The sequence below is a fragment of the Primulina huaijiensis genome, unplaced genomic scaffold, assembly GCF_012295235.1.
Source record: "Primulina huaijiensis isolate GDHJ02 unplaced genomic scaffold, ASM1229523v2 scaffold3245, whole genome shotgun sequence".
Classification (NCBI taxonomy): domain Eukaryota; kingdom Viridiplantae; phylum Streptophyta; class Magnoliopsida; order Lamiales; family Gesneriaceae; genus Primulina; species Primulina huaijiensis.
This window is the reverse complement of record NW_027357612.1, coordinates 80,044-102,882: the sequence shown is the minus strand read 5'-3', so window position 1 is coordinate 102,882 and position 22,839 is coordinate 80,044. Positions and strand designations below refer to the sequence as shown.

The window sequence follows — 22,839 nt, the reverse complement described above, 5'->3', positions numbered from 1 at the left end:
TGTGAGACAATTTCACGAATCTTTATCTGTGAGACGTGTCAACATTATCGATATTCACAATAAAAAGTAATACTCTTAGCATAAAAAGTAATATTTTTTCATTGATGACCCAAATAAAAAATCCGTATCACAAAATACGACCTGTGAGACCGTCTCATACAAGTTTTTGACTTATCTTAGTATTAGCTCCTATCACTTTTTACCACCTTTCATTATTTACATAATAGTTTTGATTGTGCTTAAAAAGCATTAATATGACTCATCATTTTCTTTCAAAGACGGTTCATGAAAGTGGATTTTAGCCGATTGTGCAATTCGAACGAGGAATAAACAATTTGTTGTCTATAACATTTTCAAAATATAAAATTTCCTCGAACGAGGAATAAACAATTTGTTGTATATAACATTTTCAAAATATAAAATTTCCATCTAAAATATATTTAATATTTAATTCAAACACATCTTAAGCAAACTGATTTTATGTTAATTTTGTAACTCGTACACCTCTCACGTGGCATTCCATGTGATGCCTCTTTTCGACTTGAAAAAAAAAATGTAATATATTAAAAAATTTAAGATAAAATGCAGATTTTGTTTTTTTTTCTCCCGCAAGATCAAATGTCGACACAAATAAGACATCGAAAAGGATTATTTATTTGGACAAAAACGATGTATTTGTCAAATTAATAAATTTAGTATGAATTATGATATCCATGTGTATGGTTCGTTGTTTCACATGAAAACTCTATCCTAAAGCACGTGGCTTGATGCATACAATGCTAAATCATGTATCTAAATCACCGGCAAAATCCCTTGTCCTATAACCCACAACTTATATTTCATAATTATTGTGTAAGATATTTTTAAAAAATAAATATAATTTAATTTCTACGTAAAATAGATTAAAAAATGTGAATTATTATATATAGAGAAATGTAGGAGTGAGTGGGAAAGGGATAGCCCCTCTTGAACTTTGAACCTTCAATTACCAAAATAAGAACTTAGCAAATTAATGGAAAAATATTGAACGGTGGCCCTAATGTACACTTTGAATTTGGGACAACCTACAATAATGAGCTTTGACAAGCATGCAATTCGAATTATGATATAAAAATAAAAGCATATATATATTTGTTGAGAGAATATAAAAGCCTATATATGATATTCCATCGTTCGTTGGAATTTTAAATATTTTTAACGAAAAATATGGTTACTTTATCTTTCATTTGTGATGCTTCCGAAAATGGAATGTGGCATTGAATTTAGTTTTATTTGTCAATTGAGATGGTTTTTACCATATATTTCATATAAATTCAAAACATTTTAGGAAAAACATTTGTCGAGTAGGAACTATGAAACATGACGAAAAAAGTTGAAATAAAAGGTAAATATTTTAATCATTTATGGAAGTAATGAAAAGTTCAAAACTCGAGAACGTCCACTAATAATGCCGCCCTCAGGGTATCGAGAACCCCTTCAAAATTGTGTTGTTTCTCAAGCTTGTTATCGCGAGCCGATGATAATTTAACCATGTTATTATTATGACAGTAATGCAAGAGGGTAGCGATATTTATTATCAATACACCTCATTCCATTTAGTTCAACACAAATTGCATAACCAGTAGTATTGTCTACAACATATTATCGAAGATTCATAACAATACTTCAAACCGAAAATTAAACAGAAACTACAATCCCCAATAGTGATCACGATCTTCCTCCCATTTTCTCGTAGCTACTAATAGCAGATTCCGAAGATAGATAACCAGGCAGTTTTTGAATCTTCCATACAGAAATGTACCGAACACAGATCAAGATAGTAGATTTTCCAAACACTGATGTAAAGCAGAAAAATCTCCGAACGCTGATGAAAAGTTGTAAAATTGGACGGTTTTCATCTCACATGTGTGCCTCTTCCTCTTCTTCCTCGTCCACATAATCCTCTTCATCATCGGCTGTAGCATCCTGGTACTGCTGGTACTCAGAAACAAGGTCGTTCATGTTGCTCTCAGCCTCAGTGAACTCCATCTCGTCCATCCCTTCACCTGTATACCAATGCAAGAAAGCTTTCCTCCTGAACATAGCAGTGAACTGCTCGCTCACTCGTCTGAACATCTCCTGAATTGAGGTTGAGTTGCCAATGAAGGTGGATGCCATTGAAAGTCCTTTTGGTGGGATGTCACAAACACTTGATTTCACATTGTTTGGAATCCACTCGACAAAGTAGGAAGAGTTCTTATTTTGAATGTTTATCATTTGTTCATCTACTTCCTTGGTGCTCATTTTTCCACGGAACATGGCTGAGGCTGTGAGATAACGTCCATGGCGTGGGTCAGCAGCACACATCATGTTCTTGGAATCCCACATTTGTTGAGTCAGCTCTGGAACAGTTAGGGCACGGTATTGCTGGGAACCACGAGAGGTTAGAGGAGCAAACCCCACCATGAAGAAGTGCAGACGGGGGAATGGAATCAGGTTGACTGCTAGTTTTCTTAGATCAGAGTTGAGTTGACCGGGGAATCGAAGGCAGCAGGTAACACCACTCATAGTTGCAGATATTAAGTGGTTAAGATCACCGACTGGATTAACAAGGAAAAGCATATAGATGTAAGAATAATCTTTTACCGTTTAAAAGAATACAAAGCTAGTTGCCGTCAGAATTCATGCTTTTCAGAAGACCTGAGATGTTGCTAATTAATACGCTTATTAACATCTAACAAGGCAAAAACATACTCAGTAGACATAATTTTGAATATAAAATTCTACGCGATAACACCAGCCAAAAGGAAGGATATGTGTTATTCAAGGGAAACAAATAAACAGAATAATACCAAACAGATGCTTTGGTTGCATGAAAATAGAACAAGAAGCACTAAAAAATTTTCAAGAAGACGTATAACACCAATGGAACAACCGATAATGTTGTCTCCGTGTTAAGGGGCTCACCCTACAGAAAATTTAATGAATCCTATATAACATTTGACATGGTCATCAATAGTGGTAGTGTCATCGTAACATTAATTTTTTCATGACAAAGATGCTGAAATATGGAGAATTTCCCAACACTGAATTCCCACAGCATAAAATTATTCGAAGCCTCCGCATAATGTGTTCACTCATATTACTAGTTTCAAATGTAAAGATAACGACCTATAAAAGCAAGGACAAACACACGCTGACAAAAACCAGAAACATTGTAAATCACCAAGGAATGTCCCTTAGGAATATATTAATAGCAGATCAGATTTTTTTTTTAAATAAAAACATTCAAGGGGTAAAATGCAAAATGTAATGCAATTTTGGTGAATTATACTCACAGCTAGGAGTGGTAAGTTTGAGTGTCCTAAAACAAATATCGTATAAAGCTTCATTGTCAAGCACCATGCATTCATCTGCATTTTCAACAAGTTGATGCACCGAAAGAGTGGCGTTATAGGGCTCGACCACCGTATCTGAAACCTTTGGTGAAGGGAACACGGAGAATGTCAACATCATCCTATCAGGGTATTCTTCCCTGATTTTTGAGATCAGCAAGGTACCCATTCCCGAACCAGTTCCCCCACCAAGTGAGTGACACACTTGGAAACCTACAAGCAAGATTTAAACTTTCAAGCGACCTCATCAAAGTTCAATAAAATGTCGTCAAATTTTTCCAAAACGAGAAATCTCCACAATTTTTCAATCCCGGTGGTAACTTACAAATAACCAAGTCCAGACATATTAATAATTTACCTTGAAGGCAGTCACAGTTCTCAGCTTCCTTCCTCACAACATCAAGAACCGAGTCAATCAGCTCAGCACCCTCAGTGTAATGCCCTTTGGCCCAGTTGTTTCCAGCACCAGATTGGCCGAACACAAAGTTATCAGGACGGAAGATCTGGCCGTATGGACCAGTACGCACACTGTCCATGGTACCAGGCTCGAGATCCATGAGCACGGCACGAGGCACAAACCTCCCACAAGACGCCTCATTATAGTAAACATTGACACGCTCCAATTGCACATCGGATGTTCCAACGTATCGTCCAGTTGGATCTATGCCATGCTCATCACAGACAACCTCCCAGAACTTTGAACCAATCTGGTTCCCGCATTGGCCTCCCTGGACGTGCAGGATTTCTCTCATCGTTCCTATATAATTCATAAATTCGTCAAACAGAAACACATGATCATTTATCTTATCACAAATCCTGAATGGATTTATCAACTGGTTAAGTTGTTTGTCGAGATAAAACTTTAATAATTGAAGGATACATGAAGGAGCATTTACAATCCCGGTAAATGATATAATTTCCTGAATGGAAACGATAAAACGTAAAATTTTCAAGGCCCAATCCATCTTACATTAAAATTCGAGATCTATCGAGATGAAAACTAAAATCAAACCTTAATCCGCAATAAAATACTACTCATAACATTTATAGACACGCATATACATTCTGCATGAAGTAACAATAAACCAAGAGATATTTCACAGATCTAGCCATACAGTAAAAATATTGATGTCATTGTATCATAAAATTCTTAAAATACAAATCGGATCTACAAACAGCACGATGTCAAAGTCATAAGAAACCACGAAATGCTGACGACCGTCTAGATCCACCAACATTTCGACGTCCGAACACACAAACTTTCAAAATCGACTTAACAAAGTAATCTAAGCGTAAAATCAAGGAATATCTTTCTGTAACATCAGCAATCAACGTTCACACAGGTAAAATTATGAGAAATTCTTTTATGAAAACATAAATATCGCTAGCAGATCTAGATCTTACAGAAAATACCTTCGAATTCGAGAAGAGAGACTCTGAAATTGCAGAGGGAATCGAGTGAGTGATATCTACTCAGTCGATTAGAGTGAGTGAGAGAGCGTGTGAGAAGAAATGTTTGCCATAACGAGGGATTTTATCTGTGTGGCAAGAGCCATCAGCGGCACAGGTTGTTTCCCTCCTAACGCTATTGGTTATTGACGCCGTACGATTGCAAAAATCGACGGACGAGATGAAATCAGGGAGGTAAGCAACTGAATTTTATTTTTTTTGAAAAGGGGTTTTTTCGATTAAAATCTGAAGATATATTCACTAGCTGTGGCTGAAACACACGCTATGATTTTATGGGAATTAATAGCCTACGTGGAGTTATTCTATTTGTTTACATGAGGCGCGTGTATTGGAAATATGATCGAGGCGAGTGAAGTAGGCCGATACTGTTGGATAGAAGCAGACAACTATGGTTGCAGGCGGTCACGTGATAGATAATTGTTGGCATGTGCCATGTCGGTCCAGAGTAAATAAATATATTATTATTAGTTGTTGCATATAATGCGCTAATTTTTTTAAAAAAATTAAAATGTATATATAATTAATTAATTATAACCTTGAGTCTTAATTATTATAATTCTCTCTCAAAATTAAAACCGAAAGTTTTTATTTAAAATTTTGTAACAAATTCGAAATGCTATGGTGTGTTTTCAATTCATTTATAAATGGGAAGTAAAAATCCTACATAAGTATAACCGAATTAGTAAATTTTTAAAGTGCCAAGTAATTTAAATTACTATATACGTATAATCTGATATTATCATTTTTAATGAAAAGTAAACATTTACGATAATTAAAACATAATCATTAAATAATGAAATTTAATTAGTTAATTACTTAGCATGTCATTGTTTTTTTAAAAAAAATTGCACATTTCCCGCCACACTTTAAATTGATTTCGAATTTAAACAAAAAAGCTTTTATACAAGTCACATAAACCTACCAAATTTCAAAAACTAACATGTTTAAATAAATTACCTGTTTTCTTACTCTACTAAAATGTTATTTGAAATTTTGCCTTCCCTTATTAACATATAAAATATATTGGTTCGGGGCGTGGTTGGGAATGTGACATGGGTGGAATCCCTAAAGAGATGCTTCAACCATCTGGCTACCAAATGCCTGAGAGATGGCTTCTATTTCTGTAAACTTCTTAAATATCAAGGAGAAATGCTTTGAGAATTTTTTTGTATATATATGACATGAAACACAAAGATGCAGTCTTCTGCTACAAACGAAAGGTTCCAACGACCTTGAAACAAATTTCGAAAAAAAAACAACGAAAAATTCAAATGTCTTTATCCCTTACTCTAAATCAAGATACCAGGAGTACCGCGTACATCAAGCACCAACTGTTATCTGTTAACGGAGTAATCAAAACTAAGAGGTTGCTGAGTGACAGGCGCCTACGACAGATCAAAGAAATGTGTTAGCTGCATATAATTGGGGTAAAAAAGAATAAGCAGTTTCAATAAGATCATACTGCTTTGTTGTACACACCCTAATGACAAAAAGATGTAGACAGAGTATTAAGTTTGAACCACACAACAGAACTAACAGCATTCCTGAAATGGAATCACAAAAAGAATTTATGTTTGTACATTCCCAAGACACAACTATTTGGTATAGTTTCACACTTGAAGCACAAGGATTTGAGGTGGTGTCTAAATAATTGGGCAATTCACAATTTAGGGAGCGAATTCGTGCCAAAAGTAGCACTCAAAGTCTCAAATCAGTGATTCAGAAACCCAAACCCCCATCCAATTTGACTAAATATATTGAGTGGAAGAAGTAGAACACACAATCACCAAACCTTCTGGCATGTCAAAATCTGAAGATCGGTGTTCCATACAATTTGGAGTAAAATTGCTCAACATGTTAAACCGGACTAATACCTAGGAAACTAACTAGTTCAAGTATGTTATGTTTATGCATCAATTGCACTTCTCCACACGTAAGGTCGCTGCAGGAAAATTACTTGAATAAAAATTACATGGTTGAATAAAAAAAGCCCATTAAAAATATCTACAGACACCATTTAAACGCTAACTTTTCCACCACATGCAGACTGTAATACGAATTAAAATAACAAGGGCTTGAGATGTATACCTGGAAAAAGTTATGCCTCAGTTGATCATATGAATGCGTATGCATCACAGTCTGCATTGGCAATTGCATGTATAGATCATCCCCAAAATTTTGACTCAATCCTGCTGCACAATAATGACTCATCACTGGGTTCCTGTAGTTAAGAGCAGCTGGAGGCACTGACACATGAGTTAGCTGAGGGTACAAAGACTCATGTCGGACAAATGGAGGCTGAATCGCCTGTATATTAAATTGGGCCTGAAAGAAATTTTGAGTGCTTGGGGTGTTCCTAACATATCTGCACCAAACCATAAAAGAAGAAACTGAAACTAATTATACCATTTGCATGCAAATGCCAGCAGATAATGGTTAAAGATTAATCAACATGAAATCAGCAGTTTCTGTGAAAGCAATTAAACATCATATGCACCATTACATTAATTTACTGAGCTGGTACAGATACGTGTATATCTTAGAAGAACATACTTCTGCTACATTTATTTACTCAAAAGCATGTTGTGCATGCAGATTTCCTCAAGCATTGGCATCAAAACCAGGAAATTTTGTTACTGAATGATGCATTGGAGAGAAAAATTTCCAGCTCAATCCTGTTCTTGAGCATGCAGGTTAAGGAATACTGTAGCTTGAATAGAAACTATCAAATCTATAACTGCTAACAGGCTCCGCAAGGTACGAAAAAGGCAACAATCAGAACAGAAACAAGATATTATCAAAGATTTCACAGTGCATAGCTACTAACTCCAAACCAAGTTATCCATTAAATACCTTTCATAACTGCGATCATAATCAGGGTCAATCCGATCCTTCTCTCTGTCCCTAAAAGTAGCTACCATGGAAGAACTACTGAATTCCCTGCTATTGTCCCCCTGCACACACAAGTTCCTTAGGACTTCATTGTCATCAACATTTAAGTTCCTCTCAACATCAGTAGCTTGGAAAAATGCATCTTCTGACTCTGAACTAGCTGGACTACTGAAGATACGAGCTCGTGCTCTGTCATACTCCTCCTTCCTCTCTTCTACAGTTCTTACTGGATAGCGTTTATGCTCCGATTCATTGGCATCATTTGAGTGAAGCTTAGAAGGTCTTGGTCTAATGACAAACTTCATTTGATCAAGATTGTCGGTTTCTGAATCTTTTGTTGGTACATCTGATAAAAAAAATGCAGGGAACTTGCTCTCTGGTTTCTTCAGAACAAAAATTCTCATTCCTTGACCATCTACAACATTATCTTGAACCATAGTATGCAAACCGTAATGTTGAGCAACACGGTGAGCAACAAGCCGCAGATATGAGGTAGGGAAATGCGGAAACTCAAACTGCCGCAGATCGGGATTGTGTATGAACTTCTGAATATCGAGTTCCATTCGTAAAACTGATAAATCACAAGAAATACCATCAAATATTATCAACAAACTAAATAAACATCAAATATAAAAACAACACGCCAAAATGCGAAACAGAAATGAAGCAATAACAATAATAATAAATCTTAAATGTACCAGACTTAGATCCGAACGGTCATACATAAAGGTATCACTTAAGGAGCAACACCAATGTAATGCATGCCACTTTGATTTATTACAATTTTCTATATCACGTGATTATATAACTAGATTAGGAAAAAAAACTATAAACAATATTTAAAAGACGTTGTTCGAAAGCATCTAAATGATCAGCCTAAAAGAAACTCGCACAAAAATGCTTCTCAAGACTACATCCACACAAAATATTTAGCCAACTATAGACTTACCACTAGTTTTAGCCAAAAAAAAAAAAAAATCCTTTCTTAACCTAATAAGCATCCATTTCAGATAAGTATAACATCTAAATTTTCAAACTAACGATAAGTGATCCATTTGAACAGACCATGTTATCATTCTATGGCTTCTATAAACTTCAAAAGTTTGAAAATCTATATCTAAGGTCTACCACAATTGCAATCGATTTCTAAAAGGACCCAAGTATTCTTCCATCTCAGTTATTTGAGCTTTCTACACTCATCACCTTGTATCTTGGCCAACACTGAAATATAATCCCCGTATTCTCAAGAACAAACTGAAAGAGCCGCAGCTGCCAAAATTTTGCCACATTCCATCTTTCTAATCCCGTGGTTGGAATCGATATGCCTAGAGGTTTTGTATACCACTACACTTCACATTTTCGAGGAAATTGGCACCATCCATCAGATAATTCCATCTGCATCAACTTCTTTTTATGCAACACAATACCTCCGTTTCAACATAAAGTTGGTCTGTGGCGAGTTGAAATCAAATTAAGAGTCTATAATAAAGCCAATCCCCAATTACACCTCGACGTTAAAATCTTCGAGATTTGTTTTTAACGAGAATATTTATTTTGATTCTATCTAATATATGTTTTTGCATTTGAAATTTTAAGCTACATGCGTTAACAAAATTAATTAAATCCAATTCCTAATTCTTAATTTTTATGGACAAATCAGTTATTTGGGATACCAATATAGGTTGCAAGCTGGTCCGGTCCAGGTGTTCAATCCAGTATAGTGAAGTTTGAGCCGACTCCAAAAAATTTTGACTAAAATTCGAGTTCGACTTGATTCAAATATTAATTTTCGAACTCGATTTGATAACATATAGAATAATTCGAAATCNTCTTAACATAAAAAGTGATATTTTTTCATGGATTACCCAAATAAGAGATTGAGCTCACAAAATACGACCCGTGAGACCGTCTCACACAAGTTTTTGCATATATATATATATATATATATATATATATATTTGAGCAGCGAAACTCAATAACTTCTCGAGCTAGACTCGATTACAAGCTTGTGCAAATCGTGAGTTTTTCGACTCTTTTACAATCATAATATGTCCCACTAACTTGTTTGGATATTTTTTAATCCGAGATTTCGAATTTGAATTCAAAGATTTCAATTTTCGAAATATTCTCACATACTACTACGATTCTAAATAATCCAATCCGAACATAATATAATGTTAACCTAACGTTTCTCCCATAACTAAGTAATAATTATAATTCATAGATAGTATTACGAACTGAAGTTATAGCGTAGCTTTTCAGCTTCATCATAAACGGATTTTTTTTTTTTTGACGAGTCCATAAATGGATTTTTTTATTCTCCAATTTTGTTGATCTTTTAAAATACTAAAATAAAATAGAAATTAATTTTTATTTTGTGCAAATTGATACGACTTCCAATTTTACTTCATTCGAAAGTCCAGCAAAACCCTACCCGAAGAAATCCCCAAATCTCTCGTCCCATCGTCACACAATTACACACACGGAATGCCTGATCCAACGGTGTTCGTCGTCCCGCCTCCGCCACTCGACGACGATTTCAGTTCCGGCCTTGCGATGCCGCCCCTCGACGACGCCTTCTTTTCCCAACAGTTTATGGAGGGTAACGGTTCTGGCGACAATCAAGACGACCTTGATTTCGATTTCTCATTCGACGATCTATGCCTCCCTTCTTCCGATCTCGACGAATTACTCTCCGATCCGGTCTACAACACCACACAATTAGAAAACGACCATTTGTTTGATAAAGTCAATGGCGGATCAGGTCTTAATTTGGATCAATATCACGGGGCTTTGAAATCAGATTGTCCAAACTTGCGTCATCTTCCCGTAGGCAGCGATAAGAGCTCCAATGGGTCCGGGGTTCTGGATTCGGGTTCTCCAGGTCTAGAATTCAATCAGATCTCTGGTTATTTCAATTTGGTGTCGCCTGAATCAAATGGATCAAATCCAGGGAGCTCTGAAAGTTCCGGTGGTGAAGCGAAGGCAATGAATTGCCCTTCCCCCGAATCTCAGGGTTCTGGGAATTGTGGTTCCAATGTATCTGATAACTCAAAAAATTTTGCCAGATCGGTAAATTATATGCCAAATGCTAACATCAGTTTTATTAGTTCTGATAATGTCGATCAAAAGATTAAACTCGGGGGGCCTCCTAGTGATAATGTCTATAGTTCCATGTTAAAGAGGAAAAAAGAGAGCGATGATTTAGCAGTTTGTGATGTGGATAATAATTTAGAGTCCAGGATTAACAAGTTTAAGAAATCCGAGTGTCATGTCGAGACTAACCATAATAGCTGTAGTATCAGTGATTTGAACGAAGATGACGATAAAAAGAAGGCTAGGTTGATGAGGAACAGGGAGAGCGCACAATTATCAAGACAGAGGAAGAAGCAATACGTCGAGGAGTTGGAGGATAAAGTGAGGGCAATGCATTCGACAATACATGACTTGAATGCAAAGATTTCATTCTTTATGACTGAAAACATGACTCTACGGCAACAAATGGGCGATGGTGGGAGTAATGGCGCAGTCCCACTTCCTCAAATGGCACCTCCTCAACCTGGGATGTTTCCACCCCCTGGTATGATGTATCCATGGATGCCATCTGCTCCCCCATACATGATGAGGGCACATGGATCTCAAGTGCCACTGGTTCCAATCCCAAGGTTGAAATCACGACAGCCAGCCAATATGGTAAAGGCCAGTAAAAAGGTGGAAGCTAAGAAGAGTGGGGGGGCAAAGATTAAGAACGTTGCAGGTGTTAGCTTTCTCGGTTTGCTGTTTTTTATTATATTATTTAGAAATTTGGTTCCGATGATTGATATGAAATATGGAGCTGTTAGGGAGGCATTTTCTGGTGATAACAGTTATGTTGGAGGTGGATATTATGAGAATCACCATGGGAGGTTGTTGATGGCGAATGGGAGTGACCATGTTGTGAAGTATGGTGGTGAAAAAGTATCTAGTTGTAATAGTGGTGGTGCACATTGTGGTCGAAAAGGTCATGGAACTGGAGGGGAGCCAAGTACCGACGAGATTGTTCATTTGGGAAATGGGAGCGAACCCCTTGTTGCATCATTGTATGTTCCTAGGAATGATAAGCTTGTTATGATAGATGGAAATTTGATTATCCATTCAGTGTTGGCTAGTGAGAAAGCCATGATATCGCAGGGTCAGGTAGGTGGTGAAAATGGTTTAGCAGTTCGTGGAGATTTGGCTCCTGCCATTCCTGTCCCTGGTATGGGAAGGAACGGTGCTCGGCTTCCCCACCTAAGGGCACTGGGTTCTGGTTCAGCAGACGAAGATGGTTTGAAGTCAAAGGCCAATGATGGCAGGCTTCAGCAATGGTTCCGTGAAGGCCTTTCTGGTAAATATTTTTTTAATATTCCCTTGCACGTGGCTTCTTTATGTATGTGGTATTCTAGGTTATAATCCTACCATTGACTATTCGCGTGGTTAATTTCAAGAGAGTTGATCCTATGCTTGCAAATAAAAATATCAGTAGTTTTTCTAGGAACTCTATTTATCCAAACTTGTACTCATCTTTTTTGCTCTAGCATTCCCTGTTTGCAAAGGCTGGTATCTTACAACTTTGTACGTATTGATGCAATTCAAAGTGTTATGACTTTAAATGTTTCTTTTTGCCTTGACTCCGCTTTTCCTTTTGTATGGGACAACACAAGTGTATGCAATTCATAAACAACTCGCTGGCTCAAATATATATATATATAAATCTTTTGTTGATAGATCTTCTGTTTTGTTTTCAAGTTGGTTGAATGATACTTATCATGACTCATGTGAACACATTTTTGCTCAGTCTCAGAGAGAGAATATTTGCACTATTTTCTTGCTCATGGCACACTTTCAAATTTCGTTAAGTATAATGCTAAGCTTTCCTTCAGGTCCGATGTTGAGCTCAGGGATGTGCACGGAAGTTTTCCAGTTTGATGTGTCATCAGCTTCCACGTCAGGAGCCATAATTCCAGCCACTGCCTCGAGAAACATTTCTGAACAGCAGAAAATGAAATCTACGCAGCTCAGCAAGGGAAGGAACCGCAGAATCCTCCATGGTCTTCCTATTCCCCTTCCTGGATCCTCTCACAACATTTCCGAGGAACAAGCTGGAAGACAATCACAAAACAAGAACCTGAACTTAAATAATTCAGCATCTTCTGTGGTTGTTTCTGTGCTCGTGGATCCTAGGGAGGCAAGTGATACTGACGTCGATGGTGTGATGGGAGCGAAGGCCCTCTCTCGAATTTTCGTTGTTGTTCTAATTGACAGTGTCAAGTATGTCACTTACTCATGCATGCTTCCTTTTAAGGGAGCTGCTCCTCACCTAGTGACTACTTGAGAATTGGAATAGGAGCAAGTGCTGAATCAGTTTTGTAGATATTACGTGGTAACTGTGTTTATAGTTTTCTTAACTTGCAAACTTTAATGGGAACTAGTCGGCATGCTTTGCCTTGTGGTTGACTGTAAACATTTATTAATCAACAGAATTGCTACTTTTTATTTCTGTCGGGCTCTCCTATTGCTCTCTCGAGGTTGGGAATTTGTTGGTTCAAGTAGTGGATGAATCATTTCTCGTATTTGTGTTATAATATTCATATAACACGTATATTCAGTTACCGGGGGGGACTGGTTTGAGTGAGTCGATGTCTTAATTTTTCTTAAAACTGGTACCCTTTGGCTTAACGCAAGACCCGATCCCAGCGATGCTATACTAGAGCTTGACTAGCTAGGCATTCTAAATTCTCCTACTTACTCGAGCGGTCAATCATGAGCTTATATTCTAGCTGTAGTATGTACGGAGTTTTGAGTTTGAGCTGGAAAACAAAGAAAGTGGAAAGTTGAAGAATTACCAAATTGAATGGTGTGTGAATCTATTTTCGATTGGTAAATAATAAAAGTCAAGCGCGGTGATTTCACTGAGCACCGAGTTTGAATCATTGGTGATTGAGCTCACTTTGGCTTGGGTTGTGTGGTTGGAAAATGAGAAATCATCGTCTCAATCGAGTTAGCTTACATATGTCTCCCAGTTCACTCATTCAACAAAGATTCACACCACGAAGGATTCCAGAATAGCTTTTAATGTTTTCTCTGACCTCGGCCATTTTTTTATCGTTGACACTGGCCACAAAAAGGACGACCGTGCTTCCTTTGCTGTCGCCTTCCCAAGATTCTGCGATCCCGTGAGAGCAAATGGAGTCTCCAGAACATATTTATAGTACTGCACGATAAAGTTTCCAAAAGATCAGTCATAAACATGTAAGTAAGAACAACTAATGGCAAAACCTCTCTATCGTGAATCCACCATACGAGAAAACAAGAAGATCATACCGTTTGATCACCAATTTTCTCGACAGAAGTTTTATAGGGGAAACGAGAAGATCGTGACATCAATATTCTGATAAAGGGATAGAGTCTTCGGTTTGCCCTGTTCTTACAATGGGGATATATATTGGCCATGAATTGTAATTCATCTGATATATTAAATTATATAATATGAATTTGTTTGATATATTTTGGTAAATTTCAAACATATTTTCAAACTTGGGCTATTTGTTGTGTTATAAACCGAATCAGTCCTGAGGCCCATTAGTGCATTGGGTTGTCTAAGGAAGTCTTGGATTTGTATATGGATCGTGTGTGTGTTGCCAAAATCATGGGTGAGAAATTGTTTTTCATAAAATTGGAAAAAAATAATTATTATTTTATTATTCAAATACAATAATTATAAAGAGCTTTGATTATTTTGGTTAACAATAATAAATTAAATAGAATCCCAGAAAACAGATTTTTAATATTCATATGTATCATTTAAGATTTAATATTCGGATACAATAATAATTAAAATAGAGCTTTGAATTACGCTGTAAAATTTTGTGCAAAATAATTTAATTATTTTTTAAATGAGCTTCTCTATCCAAACATCATTTTTAACTTTTACCTTTTAAAATTATTTTGACTTTAAAAACATCTCTATCCAAACGTACTAGTAATTAATTTGGTTTATGTGCCACAAAAATTGTTTTGCATAAAATTTTACTTTAATTAATCGATATGTATTATTTTATAATATCAAAGACTATCTCATCCATGCATAACGTGAATAATTTTAATGATTTTTTATATTAATTTTAAATCTTGATATATCATCATGCAAGCGTTGATCACGTGTATCTATAATTTATTTATATATTAAATAGTCATACCTAATTTTCTTGTTGCGGAAAATTGTTATATATTGTGTTTATATTGTACCGTATTTAAAATAAAAAATGCAAATCCAATTTTCGCGCTTTATCGTTTTAAGACCATAATGTTTAATAATGTATAGTTTATAATTTTCTGATTTTCTAATGCATGTTATTAAAATACACTTGAAAATGTTAATTTTTTTTTTAAAAAAAAAACATCTGATCAATATTGTTTTGCTAACTATTACATTTGACGCCACCATTTTATTTTATGCACAAACGAGTAAAAACATCTGCACAGAACTGCAAATTATTTTCACATTAACCACTTCCGGTGGGGTACCTACACATGGATTAAGTCTCGAGGTAGTTAATTACCTTATCTTGTTTTTTTTTTTTGGGAAAAGAAATCTAAAATACCTTATCTTGTAGATTGCACTCAACATCAACTACCATATTAATTAATACATAAGCCTAATACACAATTGAATTTATAATCACTCGTTTCCGCCATTAATCAGCAATTTTGACATATTATTTTACATAAAAAAAAACTTTTGTGAGACGGTCTAATAAGTTAACTTTGTGATACGTATATCCTATTAAAGTTACTCATGAAGAAATATAATTTTTCATGTCAAAAGTATTATTTATTATTATAAATATGAGCATGATTGATATGTCTCTTGGATAAATTAAAATCCGTGAGATTGTTTCAAAATAGACTTATTCTTATCTAAATAGATAATTAAATAACCTCTATCCTCAGGATCTGGCAGTAGTTATTATAACTAGCTAGATTAATAAGAAAAGCCCTTTAAAATAAATCATATTGGCCCTAAGATACTAGGATTCTATAAGAATATTAGAAATTGAGATAAACTCCAACGTAAAAAAATTGTTGGGAATCTACATAAATTGGAAACTAAAATCAAAGGGATCAGTTGATCACAGCCCCAAATTACCCCAAACATTCTACTTTTAACTACTTAATTAACTATCAGGATTAGCAAAGAAAATTGCTTTTACTACCAATTTACACTGCCCATGCTATAAAATATTGGCATTATGAACGCATTTTCCAAGCTCTACCTTCAAAATCAATTTATAATATTTCCGTCTCAAATTTATACTACATTTTTTTCAGTTGTCTCAAATATATAAAAACGCAGTATTAGAAATATCGTTTCTTGAACGAATAAAATAAGATCAAGTTTGTTTATAAACTTTACTTTTCTAATTGTTTTTTTTAGTGAGTCTGAAAAAGAAAATAAGTCAATATATTTGGGACGAAAAAGAATATATTAGTTTTCACAAGGTTAGAATTTTTTTTGTTGTTGTGTATTTATTTATTTATTTTGGTATATAAATAATGATAATGCTTCGAGATTAATTATTTCAATTAATATCTATGATTATGTAAATATTAAGAACGAGTTAATGAAGTAAATATTTATTTCTTGCAAGTAATTCGTTTTATCTCGATTTATATTTTCTATGTATGTCATTAGTCAAACACAATCTCTAGATTAAAATATCCATAATCGTCATTAAACCTATATAATAATATTATTATTATTATCATTTATAAATGTATAAAAATGAACACAAACAATTATAAGAACATTCTCTTGCAATTTTTTTTTAAAATCCTTTTGGTGTGTAAAAGTTTATATACCCTATTACAGAAGATGTTAACTAGTTGAATTTTGTCGCATCTAGTGAATGCATGGTGAGGTCACTTTTGTGTCCAACATGTTAGTTCACTCGAGGCCACAATATATATAGTAATGAGTAGGTCTCTTGTGAGACGGTCTCACGAATCTTTATCTGTCAGACGGGTCAACCCTACCGATATTCACAATAAAAAATAATACTCTTAGCATAAAAAGTAATATTTTTTCATGTATGACCCAAATAAGAGATCTGTATCATAAAATACGACTCGTGAGACCGTCTCACATAAGTTTTTGTCTATAGTAATAAAAGCAGCCTCCAAGCTTTGGTTGAGAAATTAAGCCATATTTGCATCTAGATAAAATATTCGAATTTGGTATCTAGACTTTGAGGCAATATCTAAATTTAATAGCCTATTTTTAATAAATTAAAAAATATACATGTATTTAAAATTACAAAATGTTAGAAGTTGTAAAAACAATTTTGACCAGAAAACGATCGACACGTGCCACTTACATATACACACATTATCGCCTTCACTCCAAATAAGAATGGTAAGATCCAACTTTTTCAAGTGGACATTATCACACAATTATATATAACATGAATAAAATACATGGCATGGGAAATTGCGACCCACCTAAGATGGATGCAGAGAAACGAAACCGAATAAGCTATTTCCCATTAATATTAACAAGCTTTTTTTTGTGGTTGTTCTTCAATTGCTACTTAATTAGCATACCATATATACATTATGCCCACGATCAATAAAGTGCGATGGGCTGACTCGACAAAACTTAGGCTAAAGAATACAAAATAAAATTTGATTGTTAGATATTTTCAAGGGTAGACAAATGTTGATTCTCGTCTACACATTCTAGTAGAAAATTGCACCACAATGCTCTCCTACCAACGCCCCGTTCCTCCGGCACGAACACAGAATATCGATCATTGACCCAAGCAGATCCATAAAAAATCCGAAACATTAAATTTTACATATTCGGCGTCACATCAAAGTTCCGATAAAAAAAGCAAAAAAGAGAAAAAAATACAAATTAATGAACTAAAATCGTTGATTAAGAAATAACAATATCGAAAATGAAAATTGTATAAGTTACATGACAAAAAATATTATATTGTGAAATCGAACAACCATTACTGCTAATTTCGCATCACTGCGTCAGGGCCGATGATGCGGCGGAGCCCACGTTGCAAAAGCTTGTTGTTGATGGCATCAGCTTGCACTAAGCTCGATCGCCTTCGTGGTGGTACCTTTCAGATAACTTAATCGGCCACTATTTGAGTTAAAATATTGGAATATAATTAAAATTATAAGATTAAAAATGAAAATACGACAACTTGCATGATAAATTTGTAATTTTTCCAAAATGTTTTGAGCAACATATAGTAGATTCGACAGTTTCTAGAAAGCGATCAAAATAGATTTTTATGATTAAAAACAAATATGGCATAATATCTCTGTGCGTATGAACTTTTATGCTAGAAAAAAGTATTGTCTTATTTATTTATCTAAAAGAGTTCAAATATATGTTATACTATTTTATTAAGAAATAATATTTAAATAATAATCCCTTCATTTATGTGTTATTTTTATTTCCTAAAATGTAAATTTCTCTAATAATTTAATTTTTCCAAGTTTAAATATTGTGGAACCAAGTAAATTTTTCTGTAAGCTCGACGACCTTATAATAGTAGCCTAAGCATAACGAGTCAGATTCACAAAAATTATATTTTTGGTTCTATAAATGGCATGTTTTTTAATTTTTGGGCATATTATTAACAAATTTATCTTAATCTACTAATTTGAACTTTTATTTGATTTTAATCATTTTTCATCATAATAATGATATGATACCATAAAATGTTGTGACAACAGATATTGCAGACTTGTTTCATGTCGCATCAACATTGTTGTGAAAAATGATTGAAATTGAAAAATATACAACTTAGTTAAATAAAAACGAATCGATCGATAATAAGATTAAAAAAAATGAAAAACGAATTGTGTGTGTGTCCAATAGTGAGTAAGAACCAATAATCGCCATTAACAAAATAAAGCTGACAAGTACAAAGTTTACTAGTTAGATGACTAAAAGATAAAATAGGTAGTCAAAGCACTAAAATGATTTTTTTCCCTACATACACCATATTTCTTATACTCCAAAAAATATATATTTACCATAAAAAGATTTCTCATATCCTAATCATGCATATTCCATTAATTATATCCACTTGAATCGTAGACCAAAGTTCCGAAGAAAGCCCTGTCACACCCAACCCAATCGCTTATAAATATTCAAGTGTCGAGCCATATTCCCCTAGGACAAAACACAAACCACATTCAAGAATCAAGTGTTTTTCCTCTCTAATAAATATAATTCTATCTATCTAGTGAAAAAAAATCTCAAGAAATGGAAGGAAAAGGATGGGTTGGAAGATTTCTTGAGAAGGCAAAGCCTTACATAGCCATGATATGCTTACAATTTGGGTATGCTGGAATGAATATTATTACCAAAGTTTCTCTTGACGGAGAAATGAGCCATTATGTGCTAGTGGTCTATAGACATGCCTTTGCTACTGTGGCTATTGCCCCCTTTGCTCTTCTACTTGAAAGGTGAATATGTTACCAAATTCTGTAATTTTTTCAATAAAAAACAGTATTTTATGAAATTAACTGCAAATTCAAATGATATTTAAGCTTTCGTTTTGTTTTTTGGTTTTGTCACATAGGAAAGTGTGGCCAAAGATCACATTTACTATTTTCCTGCAGCTGTTTGTCTTGGGACTTCTGGGGTGAGAATATATATATATATATATATAATATAAGCTCATTTATATATGCATCATATGTAACATGCCACTTACAAGTATTTTTTTCATCTTATTTTGATTGGTCATTTCGTGTTGGGATTTAAATTTTGCAGGCCTGTGATCGATCAAAACTTGTACTACGCTGGTCTTAAATTCACTTCGCCGACGTATTCATGCGCCCTGAGCAACATGCTACCTGCAATGACCTTTGTTATGGCAGTTATATGCAGGTATACTAAATCAAGAAAAAACCTATCTTTAACAATTCTGAGTGTTTGTATTGGAAACAAAATTAAACTAAAATCTCTTTTGGAAAAAAAACATTCTCTACGTTTGAATTTACATTAAAAAAAAAAAAAACCTTGAGCACAATTCAGAAATGAAGAAGAAAATCAATTATTTTCTGCCATAATTTTTACGCTGTTAAACTCAAGAAAATGTACAAAATTTACTGCCTAGCTAGGTAGGTTCTTTCACTGCCCTCCTTGCCCGAAACAGCAACCGCCAAAAAAATGAACTGATTTGAGCTAATAAATGAAGAGTTGTGTTGATCATATAGGATGGAGAAACTGGATTTGATGAAAATAAGGTGCCAAGCAAAGGTGGTGGGAACACTCATAACAGTTTGTGGAGCCATGCTAATGACATTATACAAAGGTGATGCCATAAACATGGTATGGTCAAAATACATACATCCTAGGCAGTCCTATGTTCCTCAAGATCATGCCACCCAAGAAGATTGGATCAAGGGTTCAATTCTTCTCATTATCGNTTACCCTTTTCTCTATATATATTAATTTTACCCTTTTCTCTGTGTTTTTTTATATATAGTTTTCTAATTCTACAGGCTATCACATTGAGGAAATACACAGCACTGCTTTCATTCACAGCCCTTGTGTGCTTTTTGGGAACACTGCAATCCATTGGTGTGACTTTGGTGATGGAGCACAAAAGAGAAGCTTGGGTCATTGGTTGGGACATGAACCTGCTAGCTGCTGCATACGCTGTAAGTTTTTTTTCTCTTTTGTTTTTCCAATATATAATATAACCTTTACTTTTTTTCTTATAATTATTTATTTGTGATTTTTCAACTTAAAATGTTTATGCAACGTTTATCTTGTATTGCTTTAGGGTATTGTTTCTTCGGGCATTGCATATTACGTGCAAGGTTTGGTGATGCAAAAAAGAGGGCCAGTTTTTGTCACTTCTTTCAGTCCATTGATGATGATTATCGTAGCGATCATGGGCTCTTTCATCTTGGCTGAGAAAATATTTGTCGGGGGGTACGTAATTATAACATCCTAAAAATTCCCGAAGAAATGTTTAGGATTTTCAGTATTATATGTAATTAATTTTGTGTAATCCGGCTTTGTGCAGTGTTCTTGGAGCGGTGCTGATTGTGATTGGACTGTACGCAGTTCTATGGGGAAAATGCAAAGAAAAACGTGAAGGTGAAATTCTTGAACCAGAAAAGGGTGAAACTGGAAACAACCAAAATGTCACCGAGATGGATGATATTGAAGCAAATTTTGAAGAATTGGAGAAAAATGGAGTTAAAAAACTGTTCGTGTTAGCAGTTAGTGCTCCAATGCCACAGCCGACTCCCGTGATAGCCATTGAAGCACCCACACTAGGCGAGGAAAAAGAAGCGAAATAAAAGGAAAACACAAAGGTAAACAAAGTCGATTTCGACTAATCCTGGTTTCGAGATGTGACATAATGATACGGAAAAATATATAAAATGCTTCAAATTGACTGCATGATTGGGAAATAATAAGGAAAAGGGCATGAATATGGTGACAATAGAGGTTTCGATCTTGTTTTTGAATTCATATTTAGTAATTTGTTGTTTTGCTTATTAAATTACGGAGCTTGTAACCTTTTTTGTTCGAGGTGATTGAAGATTTCCAGAGAAAATATATAGCATTTTATTTTGCTTAATGTCCACTTCTAATAATTGTCGTAATTAAAGTCTTTAAGCGCGTGAGAGACAATACTATTCGAACCACTATATACAAGTACAAATATTAGAATAATTGTTATTTTTGAGTCATGTTTGATTATTTAAAAAAAAATGTTTCACTAGTAGAAATGAAAATACAAAATTAAATTCAATAGAAAAAAGTTTATTTGATGACGATAAAGTTCAAATCATGAAACGCGATTGGAACAATGTCCTAAAATCTAATTAAAATTTCTTTAGGGTTTCTTGTGTAAAAGTTAGAATCTAGAACCATGTAGTAAAACCATAAATTCAGTTTAAAAATTTTAAAATCCCAAGCATTAGTCGGAGTCTTAACTTACATAATTAAATAACTCGATCTATTTAAAATAACTTATTACCCCATTTCTCAATAGCAAAATAAAAATGGGTAGTATTTATTTACTACAATTAATATATTAAACTCAATTTAATCAAAAGTTTGATAGCTTCAAGAGATATTTTTTAATGGTTAAAGTTTAAAGTTGTGCTAGGATCGTGGGTTATGAGATCTATGAAATTCTCCGGCTTGCTTGGATAAACAAAATTGAAGTGAATTTCAAATCTACTCAATATCAAGTTGTGCAATTTTAATAAATGCGCATAAGATGAGTGTCAGTTAAAATTCTTCCATTAACAACAATTGATCATTTAAGCGATCATAATGTTGTGTGAATGTAAATCTTTAAAATAATTAGAATCAATGGATTATGTGGTTTGCCGTCTAAACTTTGACATATAGCTGATTTTACTTAGACCATTTATTACCCTACGATTAGATTAATCATGTTTTATTATCACGAAACAAGAATATATGCAAAATTCCTCCGAGTTAGAAGGGTAACTTAATTATACCAAATTTGAAATATGCCTTGTATGAAACCGTGTGATTCTATGTCGAAATTTCAAACCGATGATAATTTTATTACAACATATATAATGCACGGAACATAGTTTCCAAGGTACTTTTTTGGCCAGGTTTGCCTAGTATTAATTATCAGTTGAAAAGATTATTTTTTTGGTTGAACTGTCAATTATTTTCCCCTAAATACATGGTAATATATTTGAAACGAATTCTTGATTGTGTCTTTTATAATAAATTATAAGATATGATGTGATTTTTTTTTTGGTTTCATATTTCAGTTTGTGAACGTCGTCATTCTAAGCTGACCACTATACATATTGTGAATAGGAAATTTAATTCAAAAATATATATAAAAAACGGACAATAAATAGTATATATAACTGATCCTTCAAATAAATATTTGATCTCACATTCAAACAAAACAATCTCGTGAAAATTATATAAAAAAATTGAATTAAATAAAAATTTGAAAGTCGAAGTCAACTCACAATTGACAACCAAGCATACAAATTACAAATTTAAGACACAAAAAAAAAAAAAAAAAAA

The 22,839-nt window shown here is 34.2% G+C and overlaps 4 protein-coding genes across 5 annotated transcripts; 2 read left to right on the top strand and 2 right to left on the bottom strand.

Annotated features, from left to right (window-relative positions):
- Positions 1-1,569: 1,569 nt before the first annotated feature.
- Positions 1,570-4,940, bottom strand: LOC140968095 (tubulin beta-5 chain-like). Of its 2 annotated transcripts, none has more exons than XM_073428939.1 (4): positions 4,788-4,940; positions 3,733-4,131; positions 3,318-3,587; positions 1,570-2,579 (listed from the first exon to the last, which is right to left on the bottom strand). In XM_073428939.1, the coding sequence occupies exons 2-4, from the start codon at positions 4,124-4,126 to the stop codon at positions 1,900-1,902; spliced, it is 1,344 nt and encodes a 447-aa protein (XP_073285040.1). In that variant the 5' UTR covers positions 4,127-4,131; positions 4,788-4,940; the 3' UTR covers positions 1,570-1,899. The 2 variants fall into 2 exon arrangements, with proteins under 2 accessions (XP_073285040.1, XP_073285041.1); XM_073428940.1 differs by having other exon boundaries at positions 4,779-4,926.
- A 1,017-nt stretch (positions 4,941-5,957) lies between these two features.
- On the bottom strand, positions 5,958-8,331 carry LOC140968085 (uncharacterized). The gene is made up of 3 exons (XM_073428922.1): positions 7,698-8,331; positions 6,933-7,209; positions 5,958-6,229 (listed from the first exon to the last, which is right to left on the bottom strand). Exons 1-3 carry the CDS (start codon positions 8,297-8,299, stop codon positions 6,179-6,181), a joined length of 930 nt encoding a protein of 309 aa, XP_073285023.1. The 5' UTR covers positions 8,300-8,331; the 3' UTR covers positions 5,958-6,178.
- Positions 8,332-10,104: 1,773 nt separating this feature from the next.
- LOC140968106 (bZIP transcription factor 17-like) lies at positions 10,105-13,254 on the top strand. Its single transcript, XM_073428951.1, has 2 exons — positions 10,105-12,102; positions 12,638-13,254. Exons 1-2 carry the CDS (start codon positions 10,224-10,226, stop codon positions 13,087-13,089), a joined length of 2,331 nt encoding a protein of 776 aa, XP_073285052.1. The 5' UTR covers positions 10,105-10,223; the 3' UTR covers positions 13,090-13,254.
- A 5,720-nt stretch (positions 13,255-18,974) lies between these two features.
- LOC140968157 (WAT1-related protein At5g07050-like) lies at positions 18,975-21,359 on the top strand. The gene is made up of 7 exons (XM_073429021.1): positions 18,975-19,250; positions 19,367-19,429; positions 19,561-19,677; positions 20,007-20,224; positions 20,266-20,453; positions 20,579-20,730; positions 20,825-21,359. The coding sequence occupies exons 1-7, from the start codon at positions 19,048-19,050 to the stop codon at positions 21,102-21,104; spliced, it is 1,221 nt and encodes a 406-aa protein (XP_073285122.1). The 5' UTR covers positions 18,975-19,047; the 3' UTR covers positions 21,105-21,359.
- Positions 21,360-22,839: the final 1,480 nt, after the last annotated feature.

Coding starts and splice junctions, on each gene's coding strand:
- LOC140968095 (XM_073428939.1), bottom strand. CDS start 4,126: ATGAGAGAAATCCTGCACGTCCAGGGAGGCCAATGCGGGAACCAGATT. Junction 3,588..3,732: donor GAACTGTGACTGCCTTCAAG/GTAAATTATTAA, acceptor TCTTGCTTGTAG/GTTTCCAAGTGTGTCACTCA. Junction 2,580..3,317: donor CAAACTTACCACTCCTAGCT/GTGAGTATAATT, acceptor TTGTTAATCCAG/TCGGTGATCTTAACCACTTA.
- LOC140968085 (XM_073428922.1), bottom strand. CDS start 8,299: ATGGAACTCGATATTCAGAAGTTCATACACAATCCCGATCTGCGGCAG. Junction 7,210..7,697: donor TATGATCGCAGTTATGAAAG/GTATTTAATGGA, acceptor GGTTTGGTGCAG/ATATGTTAGGAACACCCCAA. Junction 6,230..6,932: donor TGAGGCATAACTTTTTCCAG/GTATACATCTCA, acceptor GATCTGTCGTAG/GCGCCTGTCACTCAGCAACC.
- LOC140968106 (XM_073428951.1), top strand. CDS start 10,224: ATGCCTGATCCAACGGTGTTCGTCGTCCCGCCTCCGCCACTCGACGAC. Junction 12,103..12,637: donor GTTCCGTGAAGGCCTTTCTG/GTAAATATTTTT, acceptor GCTTTCCTTCAG/GTCCGATGTTGAGCTCAGGG.